General features: G+C 52.4%; 7 protein-coding genes across 7 annotated transcripts; 4 read left to right on the top strand and 3 right to left on the bottom strand.

The window, feature by feature from the left end:
• Positions 1-563: 563 nt before the first annotated feature.
• On the top strand, positions 564-4664 carry EV422DRAFT_621820 (armadillo-type protein). The gene is made up of 15 exons (XM_053074152.1): positions 564-1123; positions 1203-1404; positions 1474-1806; positions 1866-1968; positions 2041-2237; positions 2303-2365; positions 2443-2609; positions 2685-2781; positions 2852-3070; positions 3139-3232; positions 3305-3427; positions 3507-3765; positions 3846-3929; positions 3992-4065; positions 4128-4664. Exons 1-15 carry the CDS (start codon positions 876-878, stop codon positions 4274-4276), a joined length of 2412 nt encoding a protein of 803 aa, XP_052923608.1. The 5' UTR covers positions 564-875; the 3' UTR covers positions 4277-4664.
• EV422DRAFT_580034 (cupin-like domain-containing protein) lies at positions 4655-10096 on the top strand (the record flags this gene model as incomplete). Its single annotated transcript, XM_053073332.1, has 13 exons — positions 4655-5021; positions 5083-5331; positions 5423-5691; positions 5773-5859; positions 5943-6159; positions 6232-6277; positions 6336-6498; positions 6578-7038; positions 7098-7165; positions 7231-7534; positions 7614-8312; positions 8528-8572; positions 8639-10096. Exons 1-13 carry the CDS (start codon positions 4861-4863, stop codon positions 10094-10096), a joined length of 4227 nt encoding a protein of 1408 aa, XP_052923607.1. The 5' UTR covers positions 4655-4860.
• Positions 10097-10301: 205 nt separating this feature from the next.
• Positions 10302-13693, bottom strand: EV422DRAFT_569693 (vacuolar protein sorting-associated protein 35; the record flags this gene model as incomplete). Its single annotated transcript, XM_053072793.1, has 7 exons — positions 10302-10679; positions 10748-11407; positions 11477-11599; positions 11667-12180; positions 12246-13359; positions 13426-13522; positions 13586-13693. 7 exons carry the CDS (start codon positions 13691-13693, stop codon positions 10302-10304), a joined length of 2994 nt encoding a protein of 997 aa, XP_052923606.1.
• Positions 13694-14184: 491 nt separating this feature from the next.
• Positions 14185-14954, bottom strand: EV422DRAFT_498941 (ribosomal protein L13e; the record flags this gene model as incomplete). The annotated part of the gene is made up of 3 exons (XM_053068053.1): positions 14185-14394; positions 14472-14645; positions 14715-14954. The coding sequence occupies 3 exons, from the start codon at positions 14952-14954 to the stop codon at positions 14185-14187; spliced, it is 624 nt and encodes a 207-aa protein (XP_052923605.1).
• A 1660-nt stretch (positions 14955-16614) lies between these two features.
• Positions 16615-18049, top strand: EV422DRAFT_559619 (uncharacterized protein). Its single transcript, XM_053071939.1, has 2 exons — positions 16615-16863; positions 16939-18049. Exons 1-2 carry the CDS (start codon positions 16635-16637, stop codon positions 17799-17801), a joined length of 1092 nt encoding a protein of 363 aa, XP_052923604.1. The 5' UTR covers positions 16615-16634; the 3' UTR covers positions 17802-18049.
• Positions 18050-22789, bottom strand: EV422DRAFT_537787 (BRO1-like domain-containing protein). The gene is made up of 6 exons (XM_053070939.1): positions 22552-22789; positions 22213-22487; positions 21717-22146; positions 20824-21651; positions 20367-20759; positions 18050-20295 (listed from the first exon to the last, which is right to left on the bottom strand). The coding sequence occupies exons 2-6, from the start codon at positions 22485-22487 to the stop codon at positions 18238-18240; spliced, it is 3984 nt and encodes a 1327-aa protein (XP_052923603.1). The 5' UTR covers positions 22552-22789; the 3' UTR covers positions 18050-18237.
• A 400-nt stretch (positions 22790-23189) lies between these two features.
• Positions 23190-25523, top strand: EV422DRAFT_537786 (glycosyl transferase family group 2-domain-containing protein). The gene is made up of 3 exons (XM_053070938.1): positions 23190-23689; positions 23771-24060; positions 24132-25523. The coding sequence occupies exons 1-3, from the start codon at positions 23322-23324 to the stop codon at positions 25271-25273; spliced, it is 1800 nt and encodes a 599-aa protein (XP_052923602.1). The 5' UTR covers positions 23190-23321; the 3' UTR covers positions 25274-25523.
• The last annotated feature ends 842 nt before the right edge of the window (positions 25524-26365 follow it).

Below are 26365 nucleotides of genomic sequence, written 5' to 3'. Positions count from 1 at the left end.
TCTCACCTTAGGACGGCGGCATCCTAAGGATTCTAAGGATCCTAAGGTACCTAACGGTCCGCAGGTACCCGGCAGTATGTCCTTAAGGAACTGCTTAAGGATCCTAAGGATCCTAAGGTATCTCACGTTGTCTGGCATGTTGGAAACGTGCCATGGCAGAGACAAGTCCGCATGGCAAAACAGCGGGCTCCAGCTACGCTACTCTAACACTGCAATCCACTCGGCGGCGAGCGACGCAGTCCTGGATTGGTGGAAACACAGCGGACTCGACCTGCAGAATTCTGACGTAGGTAGCAAGTCCGTTATTTCTGTCTGAACTGCGCTTGTTACGTAGTCAGTTATCAGGGGCCGTACTTCTGCAGTCTCGAAATGATCTTGTGGAACATTGTGTGACCTGTACCAAATTGTTGGACCAATATAAATATGAAAGATGCAATGCACCCTGGTTATCTAGGTCGCGAGTTCGGTCTCGGTCACGTGTCAGAAGTCGAAGACACCGCCGAGGCAGCAGCTCTCGAAAACGTAATGGCCAACGGGCGCGATCACGATCCAAGTCCCGTTCCCGTTCCCGTTCTAGGTCGAGACGGCCACAGTCCCACGTCCCACGCCCAGCCAACTCCCAGCCTGCAGCACCATTATCGGCACAGTCAGGCGATCATACGAAATCGTCATAGTAAATCCTTCACAGATTCTGACCACCTGTTCCTTTCCTGGGCCGACAGGTTTTTTTGGGGGTCAAGCTGTTTGTCCCAGCAAACTCGATCAAGAAACCGTAGGGTACCAGAACATTGAGCCCGCCGACGCATGACAATTCCTTCGGCTGTCACAGGAGGGTGGGCTTGTAAAGCGGCAAGGACTCACTTTGCGCGGTGAGAATGGCGCTGCTCAACCAGCACTCGTGTCGTCCACCGGATAGTCTGAGTAGGCCAAACGATGACGAGGACGGTCATTCTAAGAACGGCTACTTTTCCATAACCCGTCGCGTATGGCGACGGAGGAAGACTGCATCCGATGTGATTGAAGAGGCACGCGCCTCACTCCAAAACCCGACTAGGCCGTTTACGCCGATGGCAGATCCGAGGAGGCGAAGCGATTTGGTTCGAGACGAGGTTCCACGGACGAGGTGTGAGAGTAGAACTGGATTGGATTAGGCAAATGACGATTTTGTGTCATCAAAACTCATATGATTGTTGTTTGTGCAGAAGGTCTCCTAGAAGATCTGTACTGATTGCAAGGACACACATTGGTCCTCCTGTATGGCCACGAAAGCTGCAGCCAATCTGCAGTTCTGGATCAGAGGGAGGGACGGACATCCCAGCGATAACGTGTCCGGACGAGGACCTCAATGGCGCCGACTGCCAGCCAGATGAATACCTTGACGACGGAGTAGAAGAGCATAGAAAGGTGACAATTCCTGATAGGGCGCGAATCTACTTCCACGAAGCTGTCATCTGATTCAACAAAGTGATTCAGGTGTCTGTACCAACACCTTCGCAAAATTCTCCAGAACACTATTTGGCTTCCGCGCATATGGACTGCCAGGAAGGCCCGGACTTGGGCAATGACACTGAATGGAGCAGCCTTAGGGATTTGTTGCGGAATATGTTGCAAGCAACGGAGGCGGACTTTCGTACATATTATGACGCATTATGGGCGGCGCTGAGTGCGGACGGGTGGTTTTCCCAGGGAGCAGATCGAAAGAACGTCCGCAAGCGGAGGGAGCATACGCTGCAGGCCATCATCGAATGGATGAACTCGACCGGAAAACCTGAAAACGCCGTCGCGGGGTGCTCCATTGTGCTGAAGGTATACCAGATTGTCCATAGGATGTATGTACATGCACAAAGCCTGACCCTTGCATTCAGCTCACACGCAACGAACGGATTTTGAAGTACGCCTGCAAGCTGCTCTATAAATTGAGTCAAAATGAGCACAACGATCCCATTTTCAAGTCATTCCCTGTCTTGGGTAAGAGCCTGGATGTCCCATCCGTCGTGCGCCCGTTTCGAGTTTGCTCAGACTGAGATTCCCATACCGCAGACACCCTCCCTGAATTTCTTGCTACGACGGCTTATCCAAGCGATCAAGCAAATTCTTCATTGACGCCTGTGAAATGCAATCTCATGCTGTTAGTCGTCGGGACTTTGAGAAATGTCTCTGCTAGCGACGACATTGCTAAAAGGATATCCGAATTTGGTGGGGCGCGCGAACTCTGTGGGCTTATATGGGGAATTATGGTACTGGTGACTATTCCTACATTGGCATCCATTCGAGCGCCGCCTTTCAACTTAGTGATTTACAGGAAGCCGATCCCCGAGGACTACCCGATGAAGTCTATAATGTGATTATCCAGCTCACAACGCAGGTAAAACACAGCTCTTTCTATATGCCCAAGCATCCGTTGGAGTGATCGGAAAGCTTAGCGGACTCCAAAACGTTTAGACGACCGCAACGCTGCGCAACCTGTTAACTTCCCACGAGCAATGCAAGATTTTTCTGGACCATACCAGGGATGTGCGTCTGATAAACATCTTGATTCGAGCTTTGGATAACGAGTCTGGTCTGAGCGACTCCGAAGATGTGATCTTGAACATATGCCGAATCCTGAGGTAAATGTACGTGGCCGTCATGCCCCCTTCTCGCAAAGGTTTCGCAGGAATGTTCAAACTTCTGCTGATTTGCAGCAAACTATCCCTGCATCCGGAGTGCTTACCACATCTTGGCGGACGCTCGAGCACACACTTCTTCCTCCATATCCTCATCAAGTACCAAGCCGAAAAGGTACGGTGGCGTTGAGCCTGAAAATGGGCTTGTGACGAGACTCACATCGAGTCATACTCATTTAACTCAGCGCAAACCACAGGCTCTCCTGACACGAGTATGTTTCATTTTGGGCAACTTGACGAACAAACTCTCGGAGAACCACGCGCATCTGCGCGCCGGAATCGCGGACTTGGTCGCGCTATTTGGAGTGTATGCTTCGGTCGAATTGGGAACCGAAACAGACGAAGCGGATGAGGATGATCCGCAAGACGTCGGGCTACCGGAAAATGAGGAAGTTTTGGTCAAGGTAGAGTCGCCAGTTAGATTTCCACCCGAATCAGGCTGCATCTAACAGCCTGACGTTTTTGCGTATAGCTAATCCGGTTATTGGCCAACCTTGCCATCGACGAGAAAGCCGGGAAGGCAATTGTTGCGATGATTGAAATAGAAGACCTGGTGCATCTTTTACGTATGACATTGTCCTTCGTGAGGATTCTTCCCGCCAAACGCTAACCCACAAGAACTTCGTGGTGATTAACAGATTGTAAACCTGTAGCACAGCATTCAGAACTCGTCCTGAATATTGTTGGTGCGGTCGCCAATTTCACATACTATCATACTCCCGAGAACTGTATATTGAGGATGAGGATCAATGTGGCGGAAGGTACAGCTCGACTCACAGGGATCGTTTACCCCGAAACCTTTACTGTGGATTCAACGTTTGTGCAACGTTATCCCCACAGAAATGATCAAGTTTTTGCTTCAGCCAAATCCGGAGATGGTCGTAGAAGCAGCGCGCGTTCTCGCCAACTTGTCGCGATATCCCGACGTACGATCCATAATGGCTCGGAAGAGGGGCACGGAAACCTTGACGATTCTGCTGGACCACACAGATCGAGAGGTTGTTCTCCAAGTATGTGGGTGTCTGATGAATCTGGGATCTGGAGCAACGTCAACGGACGAACACTCTGTGATCGTTGTTGAGAACGGTGGCTTGAACAAGTGAGTTCAACTTCAGAAGAAGTGTCTTTCCTGGGGATCTAAATCGTCTTTCTCACCTCGCGTGGCTTTGCTTAATACAGACTGGTAGAGGTGATATTTCATTCGTTAAACGGATTCGACTATCCTCTGGCAATCTCTGCTTTGAAAACTTTATATAACTTGTGGTAAGAGTCAATTTGATGTACCATCTCCGTCAGGGCGGTGGCTCACTCGACTCCCATCCCAGCTCGTCTGCGCCAGCAAGAATAATGAGTGAGGACGTGGTAATGAATTTAGAGTCATCTATCCTTGACGTGCTAGGTGAGTACATAGACAGGAGACGGCGTTTCACATTTGTGTCGACCAACGCCATCACTCCACAGAGAAACAAGATCAAAAGGAGCCTGACAACTCCGCAGAGCGTTTTGATCTCGATGAAGTCGCAGATCAGCTGCTAAACGTTTTGGAAGATAGGCGAAGGCCCGCCAAGGCATTTGTCGGTGGGATTATTGCGGTTGAGGATTGTGAATAGTTATGAATCAAATTTGATGTACGTGTCCCTGACTGAACGGAAACAACCGACAAGTTCATACCCAACAAACACATTGAGGACGTGGAGCACTCTGCCAGCTATTGTGTCCATTCTACTGTATTGTTTTTCCGTGCGTAGTAGATGGACCGAAGGCAAGGGACATACTGTCAATGGGGAGGCGAATTCAAAATTCGACAGCGCGTCATGGCCGAACTCCGCCCTAGGTACTGTACAGTACGTGGCCTCGGGACCCTGCTTCAAGTCCATACCCATTTATAGTGTGCTTCTTATAGTGTATAGTGTATAGTGTATATTGTATAGTGTATAGTGTACACTTAGAGTGTACTACGGATACCCAGACATCCTTATGGAAGACGGGGTCACGAATACCTACTGACTGGAAGAGTCAAAACCGCAGAACCAGAAACCCGGCAACAAAAGGACACTTTGCGGAGGCTACCAATCTGCGTCTCTCGTAAGGGATAGACGCCTGCCAATCTGCGTGAAGTCTCTCGTAGTCGGGGCAACACTCGGGTTGTTGGACACATTGTAATCGGAAAGGAATTCCGTAGCGGGGCCCAATCATGTCCTGGCTCCCGTCGTTGATGATGAGCGCATTCGCTCTGTTCCTCGGTCTTGCATCCCCTACTGTGGCAGATGCAACGCAATTGAAGTTGGGCTTCCTCTGGAATGATCTCGCAGGAAATGGCGCGGTCGCCTTGCGCACTCTCAAAGCTGCCGTCGCGTAAGATGTCGTGCTCTTAGAGCGGATGAAATGGTTTGCTGACTAGGATCTACGCTCTTAGTTTTGTCAATGACCGCACGGACATCCTGCCAAACACCACCGTGTCCATTGTTGCTGAAGATAGTGGAGACACGAAAGCTCAAGCCGTAATTGGGGCAACCAATTTGGTTCAAAGAGGGATATTTGCAATGATTGGGCCCGAGACCTCCACCCTCGCACCGTCTTCAGCATTAGTGACTTCTGGCCGGAACCTGCCGAATTGCCTGGCTGACGTGGGAACGTCCGCGTTTGAGAATCGCTTTGACTACCCGTAAGTGCAAGGGTGCTTTCGAGAGAGGAACACATGCAGATTCTCATTAGAAAACCTGCTGGACATGCTCGCTACCCCATTCCTTTTGTAGGAACGTATTTCGAATGCAAGTTTCCACCCGAGTGCTCGGATCCCGTCTCATAGATTTCTGTAATGAAATGGGATGGAAAAAAGTGGCCTACATATATAGTCAGCAACAATTTGGAGGCTCTTGGGGTCCAGGGGTCATCACATCCGCACAGAAGCACGGCATCGACCTCGTTGTGAACCAAGGATGGAACGGCAATGGGGCTGGCTCTGATTTGGAGAGTTGCGTCCAGTCGATCCTCAAATCTAAGTGCCGAATCATTGTTGTTACCGGTAGGTTTCCACCGTTTTGCGGCACCTGTACTTCTGAGCAAACGACCTGATCTCCTGTACCTCTGCACATTGCTTCACTAGCGTATGAGGATGAATTGACGCCACTCTGGCTGCGTGCGCGAGAACTTGGGCTCACCGGCCCTGATTATGCATGGATCACAGCAAATGGTACTATACACTCTTCGCACACTCACGCCTTTCGGGGCCTTCCCGCTTTGCTGACTGCTTCGAAAATCTTGCGGGCCACACAGGGGTGATAGATTTCCCGGGCGATTATCACACGTATGATCAGAGCATTGCAAAAGTTCTAGGCGTTGAAGCGGCGAACAGCGTTGGGACGTACGTTATTGGCGTACCCGATCCGAACTACACCTCGCCGGAATATAATTTATTCCGAGATTACTATCAGAGAGTGGCGCTTACCGAGGATCCATCTCGTGACATCGGCAATGAGTATATCGCGGAAGAGTAAGTGGATGGTATTCCGCCATAGCGGTTATGGCTGAGCTCTTACCATGATTACCGCTCTTTTATCATCAGTCGCATATTTGACTGCGCCATGGCCATTTTCTATGGTTATCACGATGTGCGTTCTCCCTTTTGCTAAGGATCTAGGTCAAAAGCTAATTGCCATTTTTCCTCAGTACCTTCGCGACCATTCTCTTACAACGGCAGTACTCGCGAACCCAAACTACACACTCCCGACTATGCGCGATCTTGCAAACATTTCCATCTTCACAACAAATCGACAAGGACTCCAGGGTCCTTACGTATTCTTTGATAACGGGGACTACGCAAGGAAGAGGAGTGAGTGAGATGGTTAAGGCTCATCTTCAATCTCTAACCGTGACAGTAGAGCGATTCGTTAACACATTCGAACGTTCAGTAGTACTCTTCCCACAGCTCAACGGAGAAGTTTATGCCAAAGGCTATCAATATCCGAATGCAATGACGTTTGTGAACGATCAGGTCTCGCTGAACGCGTCCGCGCTGCTCTTCTCGGGTTCACCGGTCATCCCCATCGATTTTCCTGCCTCAAAGCTACTGAACCCGACTTGGGCGGAAGGGCAAGGGTTGATCGTCAGCATCGTTTCAGGGACCGTTCTCCTTAGTAACGCTGTGTCAATGACTCTGGTATTCGTTTTTCGTGACAAGATCGTAATCAAACGAGCTGGCGGGCAGTCGTTGATGCTGATCGTCCTCGGATTAATCTTGTTGGACGTCTCGCCTCTGCTGTACGTTGGGAATCTGACGAGGGCCATCTGCATAGCTCAACCGCTCGTGTTGAATGTCGGGTTCGGTCTCGTCTTTGCGAATCTTAGTGCGAAGACATTCCGTGTGTACAAGGTGAATGACTATCAATACCTGCGTCAACATTGAATTGTTCTAATCTCATTCACTGAAAGGTTTTCAACAACCCGAAAATGATGGAGAGAGCAATACCAAGCTCTCAGTTGTTTGGATTTGTGGCTTTGTAAGTGTTCGTTACTCAGGCATATCTCGTATTCGCGCAACTTTCTAATGGGCTGCCATCGTCAGCATCGTGCTGGTAGAAATTCTTCTCTCCGTCGTCTGGGTCACCGCCAGCACTCCAGTCCCCACCATTTTGACTGTCAACGATTTCGAAACGGTGCAAGCCTGCGTATCACCCATGGAGTCTGTCCAGCACGGGATGACGATAATTTCGCTTGTGTTCAATGGCCTCCTGCTTACTTTGACCACGATTCTGAGCTACAAGACTCGAGGGGTGGTATCGACATACAATGAAACAAAATGGATTGGCATATCGGTTTATAATATCGTTGCTGCTTGCGCGTTGTTCTTGCCGTTGGTTTACACTACCGTAAGGTTCATTTTGGCGTTGATGTGATGTGCATAGGGCTCCCACCAACGACTGATATGTTTTCGGATATCTTTACTAGGCATTTGCCAAGTATGCCTATCTTTTCCGAAGCATTGCCGTCCTCGGGGGTACCACGGTGACCCAGATATGCATATATATGCCAAAGTTTGTGGTGCTAATCAATCCGCCTGACAAGGCGCGCCGCTTGCAACAAGAAGCGGGCAATGCAAGTGGGCGCAATCCCAATTCAATCAATGTGTCGAAAATCGGTATCTCGCCTTCAAAGCAGATTCCAACCACTGTCCGCCGAATTCAATCGCTCTTCATCTCGAACGTGCCTACGTTGCAGATTTCGGGAAATAGCTCGCATGCGTTCAATTGGAACTGGGCCGCCCGGTGGAAGATCGCGAACGTCACTGCTGTGAGCGGATATCTTTGCGTTGAGTCAACGGCAGAGAGTGAACGGGACATAGCAAAGATGCATGTTTACCGGACGGCGAACGCCGTCGTGCGCCATGACACCACCAATTTTAGTGTGATTACAGGTGATGAATCACAAATCGGAGCAAGTGCCAATGGACATGGTCCCGGACACCGTCCAAACAACGATGACGCTGCACGAGCAGGAGATCCCCTCACGTCTCTCCGGCTCGTGACGCAAGATGGCACGGTGGAGTTCGTTCTCCTCGAAAGCGTATCGATGGAGCTTTCCACGTTTATTCAAGGCAATGCCGCTATGCGATCCGCTGAAGATATTGAGGGCGATTCGAGAGCAATTGTGGGGTCGTTCTGGGCAAGAGCCACAGACAAACTGTAGCATATGGACTGATCTCGTTACGATTTTTGTCCTCCTTGAACATTCAGCAGATGTAGTTTAAATGCGTACGATGAGCGATCGCTCACTATAGAAATCTGACTCAAGCTGGTAGAAGCTCAGTTTACGCAAAATTGGGTTGAACACGAACGCCGGAGCGCTGGCTTGTGCATTGACAGGGTGTCGGCGCGCCAGGGCGCGCTGTCGCTTTTTACGGGGCACGGGTAAGAGAAAGAATTCCCCAGACAGCTAAGCTTGAGGTTGACGTAAAATACACCAATCTCCGGTAGAAGCTGCTAGTAGCATCTGCGTATACAGTCACAGCCATGAACGAATATGCGGGCTTCCATCCGTCCGCAGGGTGGACTCCTGACCGGATCGACCCGAGGACTATAACCCCCCGCCAGTTCTTTGAACGCTACATCACCACTCGCAGCCCGGTCGTCCTCAGCCCCGGTCCATCTTCATCTCTTCAGGCCAAGTGGACACTTTCGTATCTGAAAGCTACAGCTGGAGCTGCTAAAGTCAAGGTGGAGAAGCGTGACTTGAAGACGGGTGGTTTCGGATCTGGAGCGAAGCGAATCGAAATGACTTTTGGAGGGTTTTTGGAAAAGATAGAGGCTGGAGAAGAGGGCCTCTATCTAACAACGCAATATAATGAGGAGGACGACGACGCCGCTGACCTCGACGGTGATGGCGATAGTGACTTGAACTCTGACAATCAGGATCCTGACATCAGTGATTTTGCGCCCAATCCACTCCCGGCCCTCCTGAAAGATATACCTCTGAGGCAACCGATTCTTGGACCTCTGATTCCGCAGACGATGAATTTGTGGGTTGGCTCGGCGAAGAATTTCACATCGTCCACCCTCCATCACGATTTCCAGGACAACCTTTACCTTCTCTTGAAAGGTACCAAAAAATTCACAGTGTTCTCGCCGAAGGATACCGAAAAGCTCTACACATACGGAATCATTGAGAGGGTCGGAAAGAATGGGTACATCCATTACACAAATCGCGTACGAGACGACGGCGCCGACTCTATGGACGTCGCCGCATGGAAAGTGCAGAAAGCTGAGCAGGATGTCGTGATTGCTGAAGAGAACGATGGACAGGGTCTGGCCGAAGCTGAGCTGAGACTGGAAGAAGCTATGAAGGAGCTCCTGGCAGTCGGAGGCGGCGAGTCGGGTGACACAGATAGCGACGATGATGGTGATTTATTATTAGAAGATGAAAATAGCGAGGAGAGCGGGGCCGAGAGCGAAGACGCCGAGGAAGAGCAAACAGTTACACAACCCGGCAATAAGCGGTCGGCTTCCTCATCGCTCTCCAGTTCCGCGACCAAAAAATCAAGGACAACACAGTCGTCTTCGCCCACCCCCGCAGATGTGGATACCCCTCCCGCATCTTTTTCGAGAATTCCAAATGCGGCTCTTCATGCAGGAGCGGCTGACGGAGACAAATTGAGCGAGTTTCCCCTTTTGGAAGGTGCCGCAAAGATTACGTTCACTCTCGAGGCCGGTGAAGCCCTCTATTTACCGGTTGGATGGTTCCATGAGGTGGCGTCGAGGAGTGAGCAGACGAACAAGAAGGGGGAGGTGCCACTGCATGTTGCCTTAAATTATTGGCTCGCCCCGCCTACGAAGATCAATAGCGATCCCGAGGCCTTCGCCAACTGTTACGAGGACAATTTCTGGAAGAATGTTTGGGAGGACACCGAGGACGCGATCAAAGAGCTGATCGCCTGAGTACTCAGTCATATTTGGGAACGGGTTTAGGATAGTTCGATAGAGAAATGATGTATCATGGTGAAGGAGTGACGAGAAGTAGCAGCAGAATTATGGCGTATTGAAGCACCTTCGATTTTAAGGTGAACAATGGTACATACGCGATGATACGACAAAAAATGAATGTACAAATTGGCCAGTATAGGTTTCTAGAGCCGGGCCTCGATCACCTCGTGGTCGCAATGGTCACGTCTCTCCAACTTCCTTGACCCCGAACCTCCGTATCAGCGAACGCGCTACCCATGCCTTCGGGAACGCCAGCGACGTGCTGCTGGCCACCGCCACCTCCAGCATCAATGTCTTCGTCCTTCTTTGCTTTCAGATACTCCATGACGTTCTGGTAGTGTTTAAGGACTGACTCGGAGAGCTTATTCCGAGTGGCGTCGTCGTCGAAGAGAGACCCTGTGCTTCCCGCTGGGGAGAGAGGTCCGGGGGCATATGAGGTAGCCCGACTCAGGGACGGGACGTCGGATCGCGCGGCATCGATGCTCGACAGGTTGGTTTGTATCAGGTCGATGATGGAGTTGAGGTACTTGACGGTAACCTGAGACACAATTTGATAAGCTACATTGTAACGCAAAAGTGCGGTCATGACCAGTAGAAGGTACTTACCGCATTGTTGCGCTTCTCGAAGTACCACACATAACGTTCCAGGACTTCGACAAACAACTCGACGTTGAGGTTCTTCTCCATTACCGTGTCGGCAATCTTCAGGGCTTTTTGCAGGCACTCCATCACCCTGCGTCCGTCGCGATACACTGGCTTCGTATCATCCCTGGGCTTTGTGTCATCTCCCCAGAACAAGTGACTGACCAACATGAGAGCGCGGCATTGATCGACCCGCTTGAGCAATCGGGAGCAGTGAACGGCGGCTTTTGTGATAAGAGTCTCGTAGTTCTCATACCCGAACACGCTGGTTGAGTAAAGCGACCCTATGATCAGCGTGATGGCTAGGAGTTGTGCCTTGGATTCCGAGATCGATTCCTCATAGACTGTGAACGCTTGCACGAAAAATTCATAGCTGAGCTCCTCAAACCCAGCTTCGTCCGCGGCAGTGGCCGCCATGAGGTTCAGACGCAAGGACATTTCTGGAGGCGCCATGAGACCAGAACCAATCTTCGATGAGTTCGATGGCCCTGGGTTGTCGTCCTTGAATAGGGAGTCTGCATCGTAGTCATCACCAAAGTGCTCCCGGGCTTTCGACATGGATGAGATAGTTTGGTGAATGAACTTGAAAAGAAAAGAAAGCTTTTCGCTTGCTGCCTCGTCCTCCTGCCCCGACACGTCCTGTTAGCATTCTACTCAGCCAAAAAAGAGCCCTCAGAAAGGTCAGATTCCTACCTCTTCGTTTCCTGTCCTGTATTTGCGACCCAAACGAATCAACGCTATTATCAGCGGAGGTAGGGTAAAACGGATACGGATGTCGCCGCCTTCTCCGAAGTGCTTGCGCGCGGTTGAGAGCAGCTGTAATCGAGATTTTGTCAGTGACTGCGGCAAACCCAATCAACGTGTGAGAGACCGAAAATCTTACCGCAAATTCCTTCTCGGCATTTCCCGTTCTCGTCTTGACCAGATGCACCAGCTTAGCTATCATGTTCTGCTCCTCGAGGACGTCTTCCCAATCCAGAGGGAGCTCCTCATCGGTCTGCCGCCCAGCATACTTGGGCCCTCGCTCTTCGTCAACTTGCATGCTTTTGGGTCCAAATAGCCCACCATCGTTCTGCTCCCGCACCATGACACTGCAGACCTCCCCAAACACCGCATTGACACCTTCTTCCGAATCGATTATAAAACCGGAGGTGTTGAATGCTCGTAGTGCGGTGGAAGCAAATGCGTGAGCAACCTGACGCCTCGTGGAGTAAGGCTGGAGGAACAGCAAATCTGCGTAATTCCCTGCTAACGCTAAAGACGATCCCGCTCCGTCGTGCTGCGTGACGCTCGACGGGAACTGAAGGATGGTCAACACATTCGAGTGATACGCCTGAATCGGTCCGAGAAGCAACTGTAGGAGCGATGACACAGTTTTGCTGTTGCGAAGCTCTGGTCTGCAATAAACAGGTAAGTTCTGGCATCCCATGACAGCCATCCTTGATGATCGAGAATTACTCACGATTTCGCGGTTTGGGCCTCCACCACCTTCTCTTTCGTGTATCCCAAGACCTTGTCCACGTAGTCCAACTGTTCTGGATAGCAATTCAGCGAAAGATTGCATAGCGACACGAGGAGCGCCACCACATCCTGGATCGTAAACTCGGGCCGCGCCTTGATCAAATCGGTGATCTGCCGCCAGAAGACATCGAAGAGTTGAACATCTTCTGGGATGCCGCTTGGGGTGCCCGTCTTCTCTTCCGTATTATCGGGCTTCTCTTCGGCAGACTCGTCGCGGGCTCGGGCAGCGTAGCTAGCAAACCGGTCAATAAGGCTGATAACGATTTGCTTGACGTTAACGCTCCGTTGGAGTTGTGCCGTCGCCGACAGGAAAGCGTCCAAGGTTCGCAAATGAAAGTCGTCTTGAAACACTTGAATGATGACCTCCATGAGGTACTCCTGAGCAATGACATCTTTGCAGCTCACGATTTCTTCAAGGATACTGGGCAAGACGAGGGTCTTGTAAGTCTCCAGATCCAGGGCCTCCAGCTGACTCAGACGGACCAGACTGGATCCAACCAGGAGTCGCAACTCCTTCCGTTCTTGCTCCCGCTTTTCCCTCTCCCTGCTGTGGCCCTGGTGCTGTAGACGGACCCAGAGCTTGTTCATCTCAATGAAGTTTTGCAGGATGAATTGAATGGAATCGTGGATTGTTCCATGCGGTCCATCCACCAAGCCGTCTGGCAAGAAGTCTCGAGTCATTCCACTGAGGTAGTATCTCAGGAACAGGCCGCGTGTCGGGTGTTGAACCCCACGAGACATCTCCAACATGTCCTTCATGAGCTCCTTGATGGGCGGTACATCTTCCTGATCCACCGCTTTATGGCCATCCTCCCCTTCTCCATTTTCGGTTGACAAATTATTGTTTTCGCCATTTGCGAAAGATCCTTGCGGGATGAGTTCCTTCGAGACTCTCATGTACACTGATCCAACCGTGATCATCAAGTATAGTCTTGGCACGATGTTGCCCGCATATTGAACCAACTCATAAAGGTCGGATAGGTGATGGCGATGGCTCATGTGCGCATCGTAAAGGTAGGTGTTGAGATGTCTCAGCTCGTCAAAGATCGCCATATCTGGAGAAAGGTGTGCCCGACGGTTGGTATGCTATAGTATCCGGCAAACCAGAAGCGCAAACTCACAGAGCTCGTAGTAGTTCTTCGGAGTCAGCGAAGACGTTCTCAGCTCGGCCAGCATAGTTGAGCAGTGCTTCAGAGCATCCATGAGCTTGTGTGCGTCCTACCATCAGGTGTCAGTAGGAGTACCAAAGCGGAATGGCGTTCAGCAAAGACTCATCCTTACCAACGTCCGTTTCATATGAAACGCTTGAACTTTGACAATGGCGATAGCTTCCTCTAGTAGCTTCGACTGGTCCTGGAGGCCAGGAGACGAAGCGGCGACGGCTACCATTTTCGACGGACAGTGATCGTGTCTAGGCTGTCGGCGAACATGGAATATACTTTAGAACCTTCCGAGTAGTGACAATGCCAGGATGATCTACAGGCAGGGCTATCAAGCTTACTTACAGGGCTTGTTATGGCACACAACTTCCGACTTCCTGGGAAGGGCTGCTTTCGCGCAAGGGTCAAACCTGGCAGATGGGGGGAAGATGGGGTGTGCTCTGTAATTCGTCGAAAGGTCAGAAATTGGGCGTCCGCCGTTCTGTTACAGTACACGCTCCGTCATCAGCAAGCACATTGAAATTTGACACTTGACAAACTCGACACACACTCCCCGTCTTCGAGACACCGACCGCCGTCACTCTGGATCCCTCACCAAGGACGCCCCCGCCGTCTGCCTACAGGGTCGTACTGCCGCCAATCAATCCTCCAGCCCCCGATTGAGATATCAGTCCGTTGAGCCCATATATTGTATTTACAAGACCTAGAGATATAGTTTCTTTACTTCTTGGCCTTCTCCTCCTCTTCCTTCGCCTTGATGCGGGCTTCCCTGACACCCTTGAGCTTCTTGTCGGAGCGAGCCTTGCGGAGGGCAGCGTACGCGTGGACCTTAGGGGCCTCACCGATCTTGCGCTCGGTCTCGGTGGCGGCGGGTTGAACAATAGGAAGAATGGCTCCGCGGAGTTGAGTAGCGCCAGAGACGGCGGCGGCCTGTGGTGATATGTGAGTGTCAGCGCTCAAGCAGGTGTCTGAGCAGCAAGCGCGGCAAACATCGCTCCAAAACTTACATCAGCGTCACCCTTCTTGGGCTTGTTAGCCTTCTTGGGGAAGACGATCAAACGAGCGCTGTACTCCTTCAAACGCTGAACGTTGGCCTCAAGACCCTCCGTGGAGCGGTTCTTGCGACGGTGGTCCACAGCGATGCCGATGGAGCGAGCCTCCTTGCGGCGGACACCAGCAGCCTACGTTCGAGACAAGTCATGCATCAATAACCCGTTGCAATAATCCTCCTCCGTATGCGACTGTTTTACCTTCAGCTCCTCCAAAGTGAAACCACGACCAGCACGAAGCTTCATGTTGTACTTCACGGTCTGACCGCGGACAGCGGGGCGAAGGAGACCATCAACGGGGCGGGGAGCCACGCGAGCAGCCTTCTTGATCCTTTGCACACGACGGGACTTCTTCTTGCCAGGCTGGTCGAACCACGTGCGAACGTGGAGCTGCCAGTCCTTGCGGAAGTGCTGGTTAGGCAATACGTTGTTGTGCTTCATTTTGGCTATTGTCGCGCAAGAAAGGGAGAATGCAAGTCAGAATCCCACTGCATGCGAATCCATATGCCTCCGTGTGTCAACGTTCCGCCAGTAGCTGTCATCAGCTCCCCATTGCCCAGTAATCGCTAGGTATCCTCAGCTGTCAACTCCAACCTCGCGAGCCTCTCCCAGCCGTTCCCACCCCTTCCTTGGTCCGTCAGCTGCTGCCTCGCTCCATGGAGTGTCTCGAGAATCGGTGCTAATTCCAGCTTTCTTTCCCCCAAAAAATCCAACCATCAGCCTGTCAGAGTCCCCCTCCTTCCAGGTTTCCCACTCGGCCTTCCCACTAAGGTGCAATTCATAGGCGAAGTTCGCGTTTGCTCTTCTCCCAATCTCTCCCAGGTCTAATTTCGTTCCTTTTCCTCGATCGACCCGCCTGAATGCCCTCTGCGGACTTTTGACGGGTATAACGACGGCTAGAAAAGTCAGACCTACGTACCTGTCCTTAATTAAGGTGTGCGACCACGAAGAGAATCTCGCGGATGTGCCTAAGGCCAAAAGAAAAGGGAGGGGAAAACGCTTCAAACGCCGTCCGCCAGCGATCTCTGAGTGCCTACTCACGTGACCCAGCCGGTGTTGATCGCCCCCGACTGTCATTTGAGATGCGTTGCCATGGCGACCACCTCAAGATGAGCTGATTGTGTGCCACCATGCCTGACAAGCCACTCACGTGACCCGGTCGCGTCGGACTTATCGAGCTGCCCCACAGCACGTATAAAAGGACGCTGTCTCGCTGAAACGTACTCAGTTTCTTCAACAACACCACCAACCTTCGCACAGGGACCCCAACGGAGATCTCATCGCCCAGCCAACTCCTTTTCGGTAACTCGCACGAATATCGTTTGCCCGGCATGTCCCTCTTCCACAGCAGGGTTCCTTCACAAAGTAGCAGCGTCTAGGGTGTCAGGCTATTCTGTTCGAACCGATGTGAATTTACTTCTAGCTGGCTCAGAAGCACACTGGGAGGCGAGAAGGAGCTTCGGCTTCTTCCTTCGCATTCTGATCGCTCTTCCGTGGTGTATAGTTCGCTGTCAGTGCATCGAAAATCAATGTCGGGACATGTAGAGGACTTCGCTTTGGCAACGGCATGCCGCGCTCCGGCGTGTGTGTGTGCCAGCGTTTTGGGCAAGCTCCGAAGCAGTCCCATATGGCGCTCCCCTATATTCTATATCTCTTCCGTGATGGAGGTTGGGCTCGCCCTTCCAATCCTGGTCACTATGTGATCATTGCGGTTGAGAAAAACCATAGGGAGGACATCTCATCTAAACTGTTTGGTTCTGTCACAATTGTCCCACAAGATCGGAGTAGTCCGTCCGCTCAAACTTCAAGGCATGATCTCTCGAGTTCAGTGTCCCTTGTCCAAATCCAAACATCCCCGTATGTCCGTATATAAAAGACTTGTCATGGAATTGGGACGAGCAGCACCTCCAGATCCCAGTTGTGCGGAGGTATTCACTTCTTGATGTCCACCGAGGACAGTAATAAGAACGTCCGTGAGACAGTGATGGGAGCGTCAAGCCGAGACATTGATGCGGGGTCGTTGGCTCGGCTTTTGCAAAGCAAACGGGGAAATCCCGAACCGGACACGAAATCCGCGCGCTTCCTCGTTTTTTTTTTTGAAATTGAAATCCTCCATTCACCATGCCCAGCGATGCGGCCAGTACCTTGTCACTACCGGACCAGGTGACACTCCTCCTCACGACCTCGCCCTCGCCATTCCATCCTCAAACGACCCTCATAGAAACGGTTTTAGCATCATTGCGGCACTCGTCGGGCCTTGAGAAATGCAGTTTGACAGTTTTCTTCGACGGTTATAAGACCAGCAGCAATCAAAGGCTGAAGCAAGGGTGGGTTAGCGATACTCTGTCAAGTACGTTTGCGTTTGTCGGGAGCTTCAACGCTTGTTCATACACAAGAGCTAACGTGTGTGCCTTTCCCCGAGCAGAAGCGTACGAGGAGTTTTACGTTGCGGCTCTGGACGTTTTGCGACAATGGGTCGCTAGGAAGACGGGAGAGGAATACCTGTGGAGCGCAGAAGACGTAAAAGTCCTAGCGGGTCCCAGACTAGGGATTCCAGCCGTGATGTACACGCTCAAATCCACAACAACGTCCCACATGCCCCTCCGCACTATCCGCGCGAAGGAAAATCTGGGATTTGCGCTGGCGGTGCGGGCGGCTTTGCAATACGTCCAAACGCCGTATACACTGGTGTTGCAGCACGACTGGGCTTTCATCCACGATGTCCCGGTTGCAGAGCTGGTTCAGCTGATGATTGACAATTCATCGGATGTCAAGTACATCACGTTCCCATCGGTGCGCTCCCTGGACTATACACATCGCAAACGCCATAACGATCTGCCCTGCTCAATACCGTGCGCATACTCCATACCCGTGACACCCTTGTTTTTCTTCTATGACAAACCGCATCTGTGTGAGTCAGCACATTACAAAGAGAACATCTTTGGCCAGAAGTTCTTTCGGAGGGGCGACTTCATCGAAGACACCTATGGGCAACACATGCTGAACACCATTAAAGCGCCGAAAGATGTTCAGGGGAAGCTGGCTGCGTGGAAGGAGTTTGGTACATTTATGTACTATCCGGATAACGGGGCTACTAGGATACTGCGACATGTGAATGGACGGTTAGGGTACTTGCCAGAGGGGCAGAAGGAGAAGTGGTTGAGCGATGGGCAGCATAGGCAGGCAGCTCGAGCACAACGACTGGCCGGGAAAGACGATGAAGATACGGATGAGGAGTTCGATTGGGATGTCGTATTATTGGAGGAGGACGAGGCGAACGACAACTAGGAGCGCGATCGGAAGCTGTCACCCTTGCAAAATGACTCGACGGGGCGGACCTATCCCATTCGCGGGAGAGTTGAGCAGCCCCTTTTGGCGTATACCCACATAGAGATATAGATTTCTCATCACCACTTGCCGTGTAATGGTGGTGAGAAAGCGGACCATAGGTTCGGACTTGAGTAGACGGGAGCAGAAGGATTTGATATCGTTATTTTCGATTACTTATATCTCGCATACGAACCATACGATCAAATATTGGTAGAGAAAGCTCTCGGGAAAGATTCTGTTGCAGCAATATAGCGCTACTATACAAATCAAAAAAAAATGAAGGGTAGCAAAAGCTGGGACACCGCAGCCCTTTTTTTCGCGCGACACTACCTAACACGCAAAACGCTGTGGCGGAAAAACAAATTACGCAAAAGTTCCGCCCAGATCGATCACCTCAATCCAGCAACGAGTTCGCTCTTTGCTGCGGCCATTGCCCCGCCGGCGGCTGCGGCGCCTGCTGAGGCTGTAGAGGTTGTTGGTATGGCTGCTGCGGATACTGCTGTTGTTGTTGGTACTGCGGTTGTTGGTATTGTTGTTGCTGCTGGTCAGAAGCTCCGTACTGCGCTGAAGGTGCTCCTCCGTACGGTACTTGGCCTGAAGGACCCTGCTGGGGGGGCTGTGCGTACTGCGGCTGCGAACCGTAGGGCTGTTCATAGGCCTGGGCATACTGCTGTCGCGGTGGAGGAGCACCGCCGGGATGTTGCGGCTGGGGAGCATGTTGGGGTTGGGAAGCGTGTTGTAGGGGTCCAGGAGCCTGTTGAGGCCTCGGCTGATATTGTTGAGTTTGCTGGCCTTGATAGGGATTGGGTTGAGCAGGCGGTTGTTGAATTTGTCCAGCAGGAGGCTGCTGATAAGGTTGACTATGGTAGTAACTCTGCCCAGGTTGTGGCTGCGGAGGTGGGTTGCCATAGCCTGGTTGCTGATACTGACTCGGGGGCGCGGCATGCGCGTACCCACCAGGATGCCCTGCCGCCGGAGGTTGACCATATGGCGCACCGCCAGCTTGCGACACATATCCCGGATGTTGCGGCGGCTGAGAATACTGCGCAGCCCCACCATATCCTGGTTGAGCGTAGCCAGGTTTGGGTGGAATCGGAGGAGCGCTATACCCTTGCGCACCGCCTTGTGGCACCGTACTAGGCCGTGGAGGCTCCTGATACACCTTCGGAGGAATGGACGGCGCTGCGGACACTGGTGCGTATCCAGGATGACTTGTCGGCCGGTACGAAGGTCCAGGCGGAGGGTTAGAGACAGGAGCAGGCGCAGGGGCGCCGTAAGAGGGAGGCGGCCTCGAATACTGCTGAGCTGGCTGGTACTGCGAAGCAGCTTGCGGAGGTTGGTACGACTGTGGGCCTGGTGCGGGTCCCGGCTGACTTTGAGGCGGATATCCAGGCCCTGCCTGGTGCGGCTGATGATATCCACCCGCCGTCGGTCCACTGGGGGAGGCGGCCTGGTAGTATCCCTGGGCCTGAGAGACTTGTCCATGCAATGCCTGCGGTGGCGCCGTTTGATATGATACTTGTCCCGGAGGAGCAGACGAGGGTCCTGGCTGCGGTGCGTTGGTCTGGTACGGAGTCGGTCCTTGATATCCGGGCTGGGAAACTGGGTTCGTGTACTGCACATTTGGCGGCGCAGATCGCTGATGTCCTGAGAAGTAGCCGGTGGGCGACGTACTACTTGGATGTGGGGACGGTGGCGGCGGTGCAAACGGTTGAACATCACCACGTCCGGCAACACTTGGAGGACTGGAAGGAAACTGCTGGTGAGCATTGGGCGGGTAACTTCCAGGCCCGGATGGAGGACTCTGGGGTCCTTGTTGCCAGTTTGGGGGTACGACAGGTTGTGGTGCTTGCTGAGAAGGGGGCGCCGATACCGGCGAATGGTAAGAAGCACCTGCTGGCAATGGCGGCGGAAATTGTTGCTGAGGAGGCGGAGACATCGGCCCAGGCGACATAGGCCCTGGACCGGCTGTAGGCGTGGGAGGCAGGCCAACGTTGAGCTTTTGCAATTGCTCCCGCAAGGTGCGCTGTCGTCGCTCAGCGTCAAGCTCCTCCACTCGTTTCGCCAGTTGCACCCGCTCCTCGTCTCTGCGACGCACGAAATCCAGCACCGACGATCGCAATGTTTCCACAAGGTTTGACAGGCTCGTGTAAAATTCGACACCTCTCTTCAACCCATCGTGGGCCTCTTTCCATTGCTCGTAGGCCCGACCCCATTCCTTGACCAACGAGCTCCTGTGTTTGTCGATCAAATCCAGATTCTTTATCGACTGGGATGATTGTTCGAGCTTGGAGAAGTCTGTTGCCAGATCTCTCAAGAACTGCGAGTGCGTTTGCAGGTTTGCACTTAGTCTTCCCTGCAACGGTTTGAACTTTGAAAGCTCGGTTTGGAACACCTGGCTCTCCTTGTTTTTGTTGAGCAGCAACAAGGACGAAATGTCATCTTCGTGGAGCTGGTTGTTGTGAAGCGGACATCAGTTACGTTTGTTCAGGTATATACAACAAGCCATCACTTCTGCATTACCTTTGTCTTCAGCTCAACCACGATACCCTCGCGATCCCTCTTCAAGCCTCGCAGTCTCGAAAGAAGTCCATCCACCTTCTGAATCAGAACTTGCTCATCGAGAACGCCCAGTCCGGCACCATCGCTATCGGCACCATCGATCAGATTTCCCACTTTCTGGCCCGCTTTCGAAGGGCCCATCGAGATCAACTGATCCACAAAGCACGTCTGCACGTCGTCACTGGGTCTCCGAAGGACGTCGACGATCTGCTTTGACTGGTCTAATCCGGACAAGAGCAGTGTATCCGTCCCAGCCGCCTTCTCTAATGACTCGCGATGGTGTCGGAGATCGTCCCGCATCTTTCCAGTACGGTGCGCCGAGGGTTCTTGAGTCCAAAGATCACCGTACTTCACCTGCAGGCCAGCTTTTTCATGAGCGCAAGATGCATAACGCTAGGGTTCAGCATAAAGGACATACCCGCATGGCTTCGCATTCATGTTGCTCCTTGTCAAGTAGAAGGCCCGACTCATCCAGCATCTCCCGGACCCGTCGCTTTGCTCCATCAATCGTCATAAGCAGCTCATCCGTACTGGAATTCCCAAGCTCTGTTCCCTGTATTGTCTTGTTCCAGAACAAGACTTCGTCGGGAACCGCCAAGGATTCGGGTTGCGCGCCGGGCGATTTGGCCAGTCGTTTGAGTTTCTCCAAGATTGGGACAAGGTTCAACGACTCTAGTGTGGCCTGAAGCTCTTCATTGGCAGATTCCACCCTTTCCTGTTCACTACGCAGAACTTTTGCCTTCTCTTCGGAGTACATAGATGCAGACTCGTGGACCGACAGCGGCACCAACTTTTGAAAGATATCCGGACCAATGATTTTGGGAATATCAGCTTGACCGTTGGCGCAGATGTCGGCAAAGCTAGTAGGTTTGACAGCGTTGAGCTTTTCGACGGGAGGCAGAGTCTCAACTTTGGGAACGGATTCATGATAGATCATATCGTTGTCTTTGATAGCCACCGCTTTCTTTTCACTGATCACATTCAGGTTCGTCTTGGTGGCTTCCAGAAGTGCGGCCGCAGCGGCAGTCGTGTGTCCGGACGAACCTCCGCCTGAGGATGTGTTGGTGATGGTGGATGTCGTGAAGGAAGGGAACGACCCTGAGAAGGCTGTGGCCATCTTCATGGCTTCCTTTGCAACCGCCTCGGCCGACGTCAAGTAAGCCACGGAGTCTCCGTATTTGGTATCGGATTCCGCTTGTATCGACTTGTGATAGAGCGCCAGGGATTGAAAGTACTTTACTTTGACCTGAAGATCGACGATGAGTTCCAGATAGGACACAAATCAGCGATAATGTATGCTCAAAGACTGACCTTCACCAACTCGACCCATGCACGATCGAATTGACCTCGGATGCTTTCACTCATAATCCCGTCCGCGACACTCTGATACACGTGCGATGCCTGGGCCGCCAATTTGGCGACTAGTGCACCTTTCTTTTTCTCAAGGAGCACCTTTTCCATGAAACACTCTTGGGCCTGCCCAAGCATCAGATCAACCAGTGTTTTGATAGAGTCGCGTGAAAGATCGACAGATGGCGCGTGTAGGAAGTTGTCATTGATGTACAGGAATAAGCCTGCGGCAGCTTGGAAATAGTTGAATGCCATCTTCAGCCCTGAAGCCTCAAATCGATTTTGAAGGGCACCAATCGAGGAACATGTTGCTGCGATGTTGAAGATGGTGCAGGCCTTCTCATATGCGATAGAGTATTGGGAGATAGGTTTCTGCGTAAATGCATCAAACCTGTGTGCGTGTTCCATAGTTGATCAGTTAAGGCGACTTTCTCGTCCATAAACACAAACACCATACCATGTGAATAAGATTTTGACGTGTTTCTCGTCAACAGGAAACCGAAGATCCAGAAGCTCTAGCTGACCATAGTATCGATACAGAATATCTCGCCCAGTGATGTCCTTTCCAGCGCCACGAGTGTCTTGGCGAAGCCGATACAATGTGGCGATCTCCGATGCGTACTTTTCGGGATCATCTTGGTAGACGTTCGCGATGTAGGTTTTGAAAGCTCCCGAGAGCTCGACCTCGTCCGTTCGCTTGGTCGGTATGTGAAGTAGCGGAGATTGCGCCATCTAAACGATGTGTTTTAGCATAGCTTGTTTGCTGCTGTTCGTTTCCATCATCGTCTGCCCTTACACTGAAGGTTTACACACAGCGACAAACGTTATTGAAGAAGACCTTCCGTACGAGAGTATATAACCGGCCGGATTCTTGACGATGCTAACACCAGTTCTGGACCTTTCCAATGGGACTCTACGCCTCAGTTATTCTCACTTTGCAAGTCGAGCACTTTCCTCACTTCCTCACGGGGACACCTTTGACCACCTTTGGAAGTTTGGACGCCGTCACAAATGTGGACACGACGCGATGACAGCACAAGGGAATTAATCATTGGTGGCGTGCAATCACATGTGCAAGCGAATAAAATAGTGCGGCCAAACAACAAGGCGGTGACGTTTCAACGGCTATCTCGATTCTCCTCCATAATATTTAATTTGAATATTCCCCAGCCGGGATCCCGTTCTGCATCCATGATCCAACCAAACATAACCACCGCGTAAGTGCTGAACTTAGCAGATAGTGCCCCCCACCTCGGACCACGGTCGCGGAGAAGGCGCTGCAGATTTTGCTCCCTCCCTGCCCGATTCCATCAGGAAAGGGGCAGACTGCTTGTGATACCAAGCCGAGGCCAAGCAAAGCGGGAGTCAGAGGCTGCAAGAGGCTGCGAAGCGGCGCAGGCGACGAAAGGAAAGAGAACAAAAACAGCGGCCGTACGTCAACCTGTGCCTTTTCCCACCCCTTTTCCCACATCTGATTCCTCAAGCAGAACAAAAGGCTTCTCTCGCATCGCTTGGCGACGACCCATCTCTCTTCCACACCAGAAAGAGATCTGCCGTTGAGCAACGATGAGCAGCTCATCCTCCCAGCAATGGGGTGTCCCCCCGCCGCAGCATCCCGGCTACCCGAAGCCCCTCCCGCAGCCTGGACCGTCGTCGTCCGGCGCCAGGCCTGTCAGTGAGTACGCTCCGGCACCACCACAAGCAAAGTCCTTTCGTGCTCCCCAGCAGCAGACGGTCAACCAGCAGAACCTGCCATACCACAGCCCGGTCCAGAGCGCCAGCATTCCGTACCAGGGCCCATCGAGCTCGTCTTACGCACACCCTCAGCAGGTGAACCCCAGGATACCGCCTCCTCAGGCCCCGTACCAGAACCAGTGGGACGACTCGGCCAGTGAGAGTGACGGAACTGTTGTCGAAGACACTCCAGAGGCCAGGTAATTCCTTGAGAAACCGCTTTTTTTCCCACGGCCTGAAATGTCCAGTTTCTTACCTCCTATTTTGCTTGAATCGTATAGGGCCGGACCCGCTTTCCGTGGTGGCCGTCAGCAGGACGCCGATGGCAAGTCTTTGCGCGATGGCAGCTCAGCCAACCCCAACGTCCCTGGCATGTCGTACGCTCTTCTGGATGAGAACGGCGAACGTACCAACAAGGGAAACACCAAGTTTGTTATGGCCTTCCTTGCCGAAGCATGGATCATGCACGTTGTCATCATCCTTGGAGCTACATACGCCTTCACTTTCCACATTTGGGATTACACGTACACTGATGCTGAGCTGTGGAACTTCACTTGCTATTGGAAGCTTGGTATGTACGGCATGGGAAAGTCGGGGTCTACGTATCAGCTCTGACCTTTCTCTGTATCTTTTGCGCTCTAGGTTGGTTGCTTCCCATCCCCTACACTCTCATCTGCTTCTTCGGTCTCGCCCTGCCTTTCCGAACCCCGAAGTTCATCTACGACAGCGACATGCCCAAGCGCCGAGTGGACAACTTGTACATTCTTACGGTGACGAAGGGAGACAATCGTGAAGCTGTTTACCGATCATGGAACGCTCACAAGCACCTTGAGCGTTTGCACCCCTGTGTGCGTGTCCACGTTTTGACCGATGAGCCGTACTTCTTCGAGAACATCAACTGCTACACCTGCCCCAAGAACTTCAGGACCGCCAACTCCAAGTACAAGGCTCGCGCTCTCGAGTGGTACCGTCAAACAATGAGGTACACTGAGCACGATTGGGTCCTGCATTTGGACGAAGAGTCCGTCATCGATGACGAATCCGTCAAGCGTGTGCTGGAGTTCATCTGGTACGAACGCGAATGCACTTGGGGACAAGGTGTCATCATGTACAACCAATACCGCTACTGGTCGAACTGGATCTTCACCGTCGCCGATGCCATCCGTGTCGGAGATGACCTGTCTCGTTTCCATCTTCAATACACCTACTTCCGTCGTCCCGTCTTCGGTGCCCACGGTTCCTTCCTGCTCAGCAACGGTCAAGTCGAAAACTCCATTACCTGGGATTTGGGATCCCTCACGGAAGATTTCCAGTTTGCCGTCCACGCCTGGGAAATGGGCTACAAGTGCGGTAAAGTGCCGGGAATCATTCGTGAACAGTCCCCTCTGGACTTGATCGGTTTCCTCAAGCAACGTCGTCGTTGGTATGTCGGTATTCGCCGTCTTCCTGCCTTCCTTCCCAAGCTTTGGGCTACCTTCTGGACCCTCGGTATCGTCTGTCTCGCCACCACCATCGCTTCCATTCCTCTCGGTATCGTCTACAAGGGTCTTCTGACCCCTCGGTGGTTCGGTCTCATCAAGGATTTCTCTTTCTGTGTCTTCGTGTACTTGTACCTCATCGGTATCCTCGTACAGGACATGGACAAGAGGGTAAATCCCTTGATCATGTTGGCCAGGATCCCACTGACGTTCCTGCTGCAATTCATCGCGGGTATCATGGAAGCTCTAGCCGTCATCTACGGCATCATCTTGCCCCCTGCCGACTTCGATGTCATCAAAAAGTAGAGGACTAATGAGATTTTGGTGCCTGGGACGCTTACTCTGGACATTCAGCGTGCTCATTTGATGGCGACGGCGTAGCCGGAGGCCTTTTGGCGTAGCCGATTGGCCCTCTATTCCCCCATCTGTGTAATTTTCTGTTCCCCCCTTTGTTTCTAGACTTTCCTTTTCGTGGACATTTATTGGTTTCGTCATGTATCTGAAATAGACTTTCTAAAATCGTAATCTCAAAAACCTTGCATAATTTCATTACGTATTGCACATTCCGACTCGGCATGCCGAAATCGCTCACAAAAGACATCGCATCAGATGACCATAATCTGGGATGGTCAAACACGACCTTCGCCAACGCGTTCTCTCCTACCTCCCCGAACCCCCCCGATCTCCACCAGCACCTCCCCGTCCGCCTCTGCCCCTATTCCCGCCAAACCCGCCGCCATTCCCACCTCTACCTCCTCGTCCTCCCCGTCCCCCTCGTCCGCCGGGCGACCCCGGGAAATTCCGTTGCTGATGGGCCTGATTATTCTGATTTTGTCCGAACCGCTGCGGCAGCTGCTGCTGTCCTTGCTGTCCTTGCTGCTGTTGTTGTTGCAGCATCATCATCAACGCCTGTTCTGGCGACTGCTGCGGGAGCCCGCCGAACGGCATGCCGGCGTTCATGTTGGGCATTTGGAAGCCTGGGGGAAGACCGGGGATGGATCCAGGCATGCCGCCGCCGCCGAGGAAGCCGCCGAGGAGTGAGGCTGCGCCGGGTAGTTGAAGTAAGGCGGATAGGTCGGGTTGGCCGCCCATCCCGCCGCCGAGGGATGACATCGTTTGTTGCTGTTGCTGCTGACTTTGTTGGCCCATTCCCAAACGAGGGTCAGAAGGCGTACCGACAGCCGAAGACGACGAAGATGTGGGCGGCTGGTTGTGCTGCATCGAATCTCCCGCCGCGCCGCTTGCCATAGGCTGCTGCGTCGGCATGCCACCGGCCATTTGCATAGGGTTCATCATGGGCATTGCGCCCATGGGGTTGGCAAGCGCGGAGAGAAGGGCCGCCGCAGCTTGCAAAAAGTTCGGGTCCATACCGAGTTGCGGTCGTTGTTGCATCGGGAA

The sequence above is a fragment of the Fimicolochytrium jonesii genome, assembly GCF_025526975.1.
Source record: "Fimicolochytrium jonesii strain JEL569 chromosome Unknown EV422scaffold_21, whole genome shotgun sequence".
Lineage (NCBI taxonomy): Eukaryota > Fungi > Chytridiomycota > Chytridiomycetes > Spizellomycetales > Powellomycetaceae > Fimicolochytrium > Fimicolochytrium jonesii.
The sequence above is the reverse complement of the archived record's forward strand: the minus strand, read 5'-3'. Positions and strand labels throughout refer to the sequence as shown.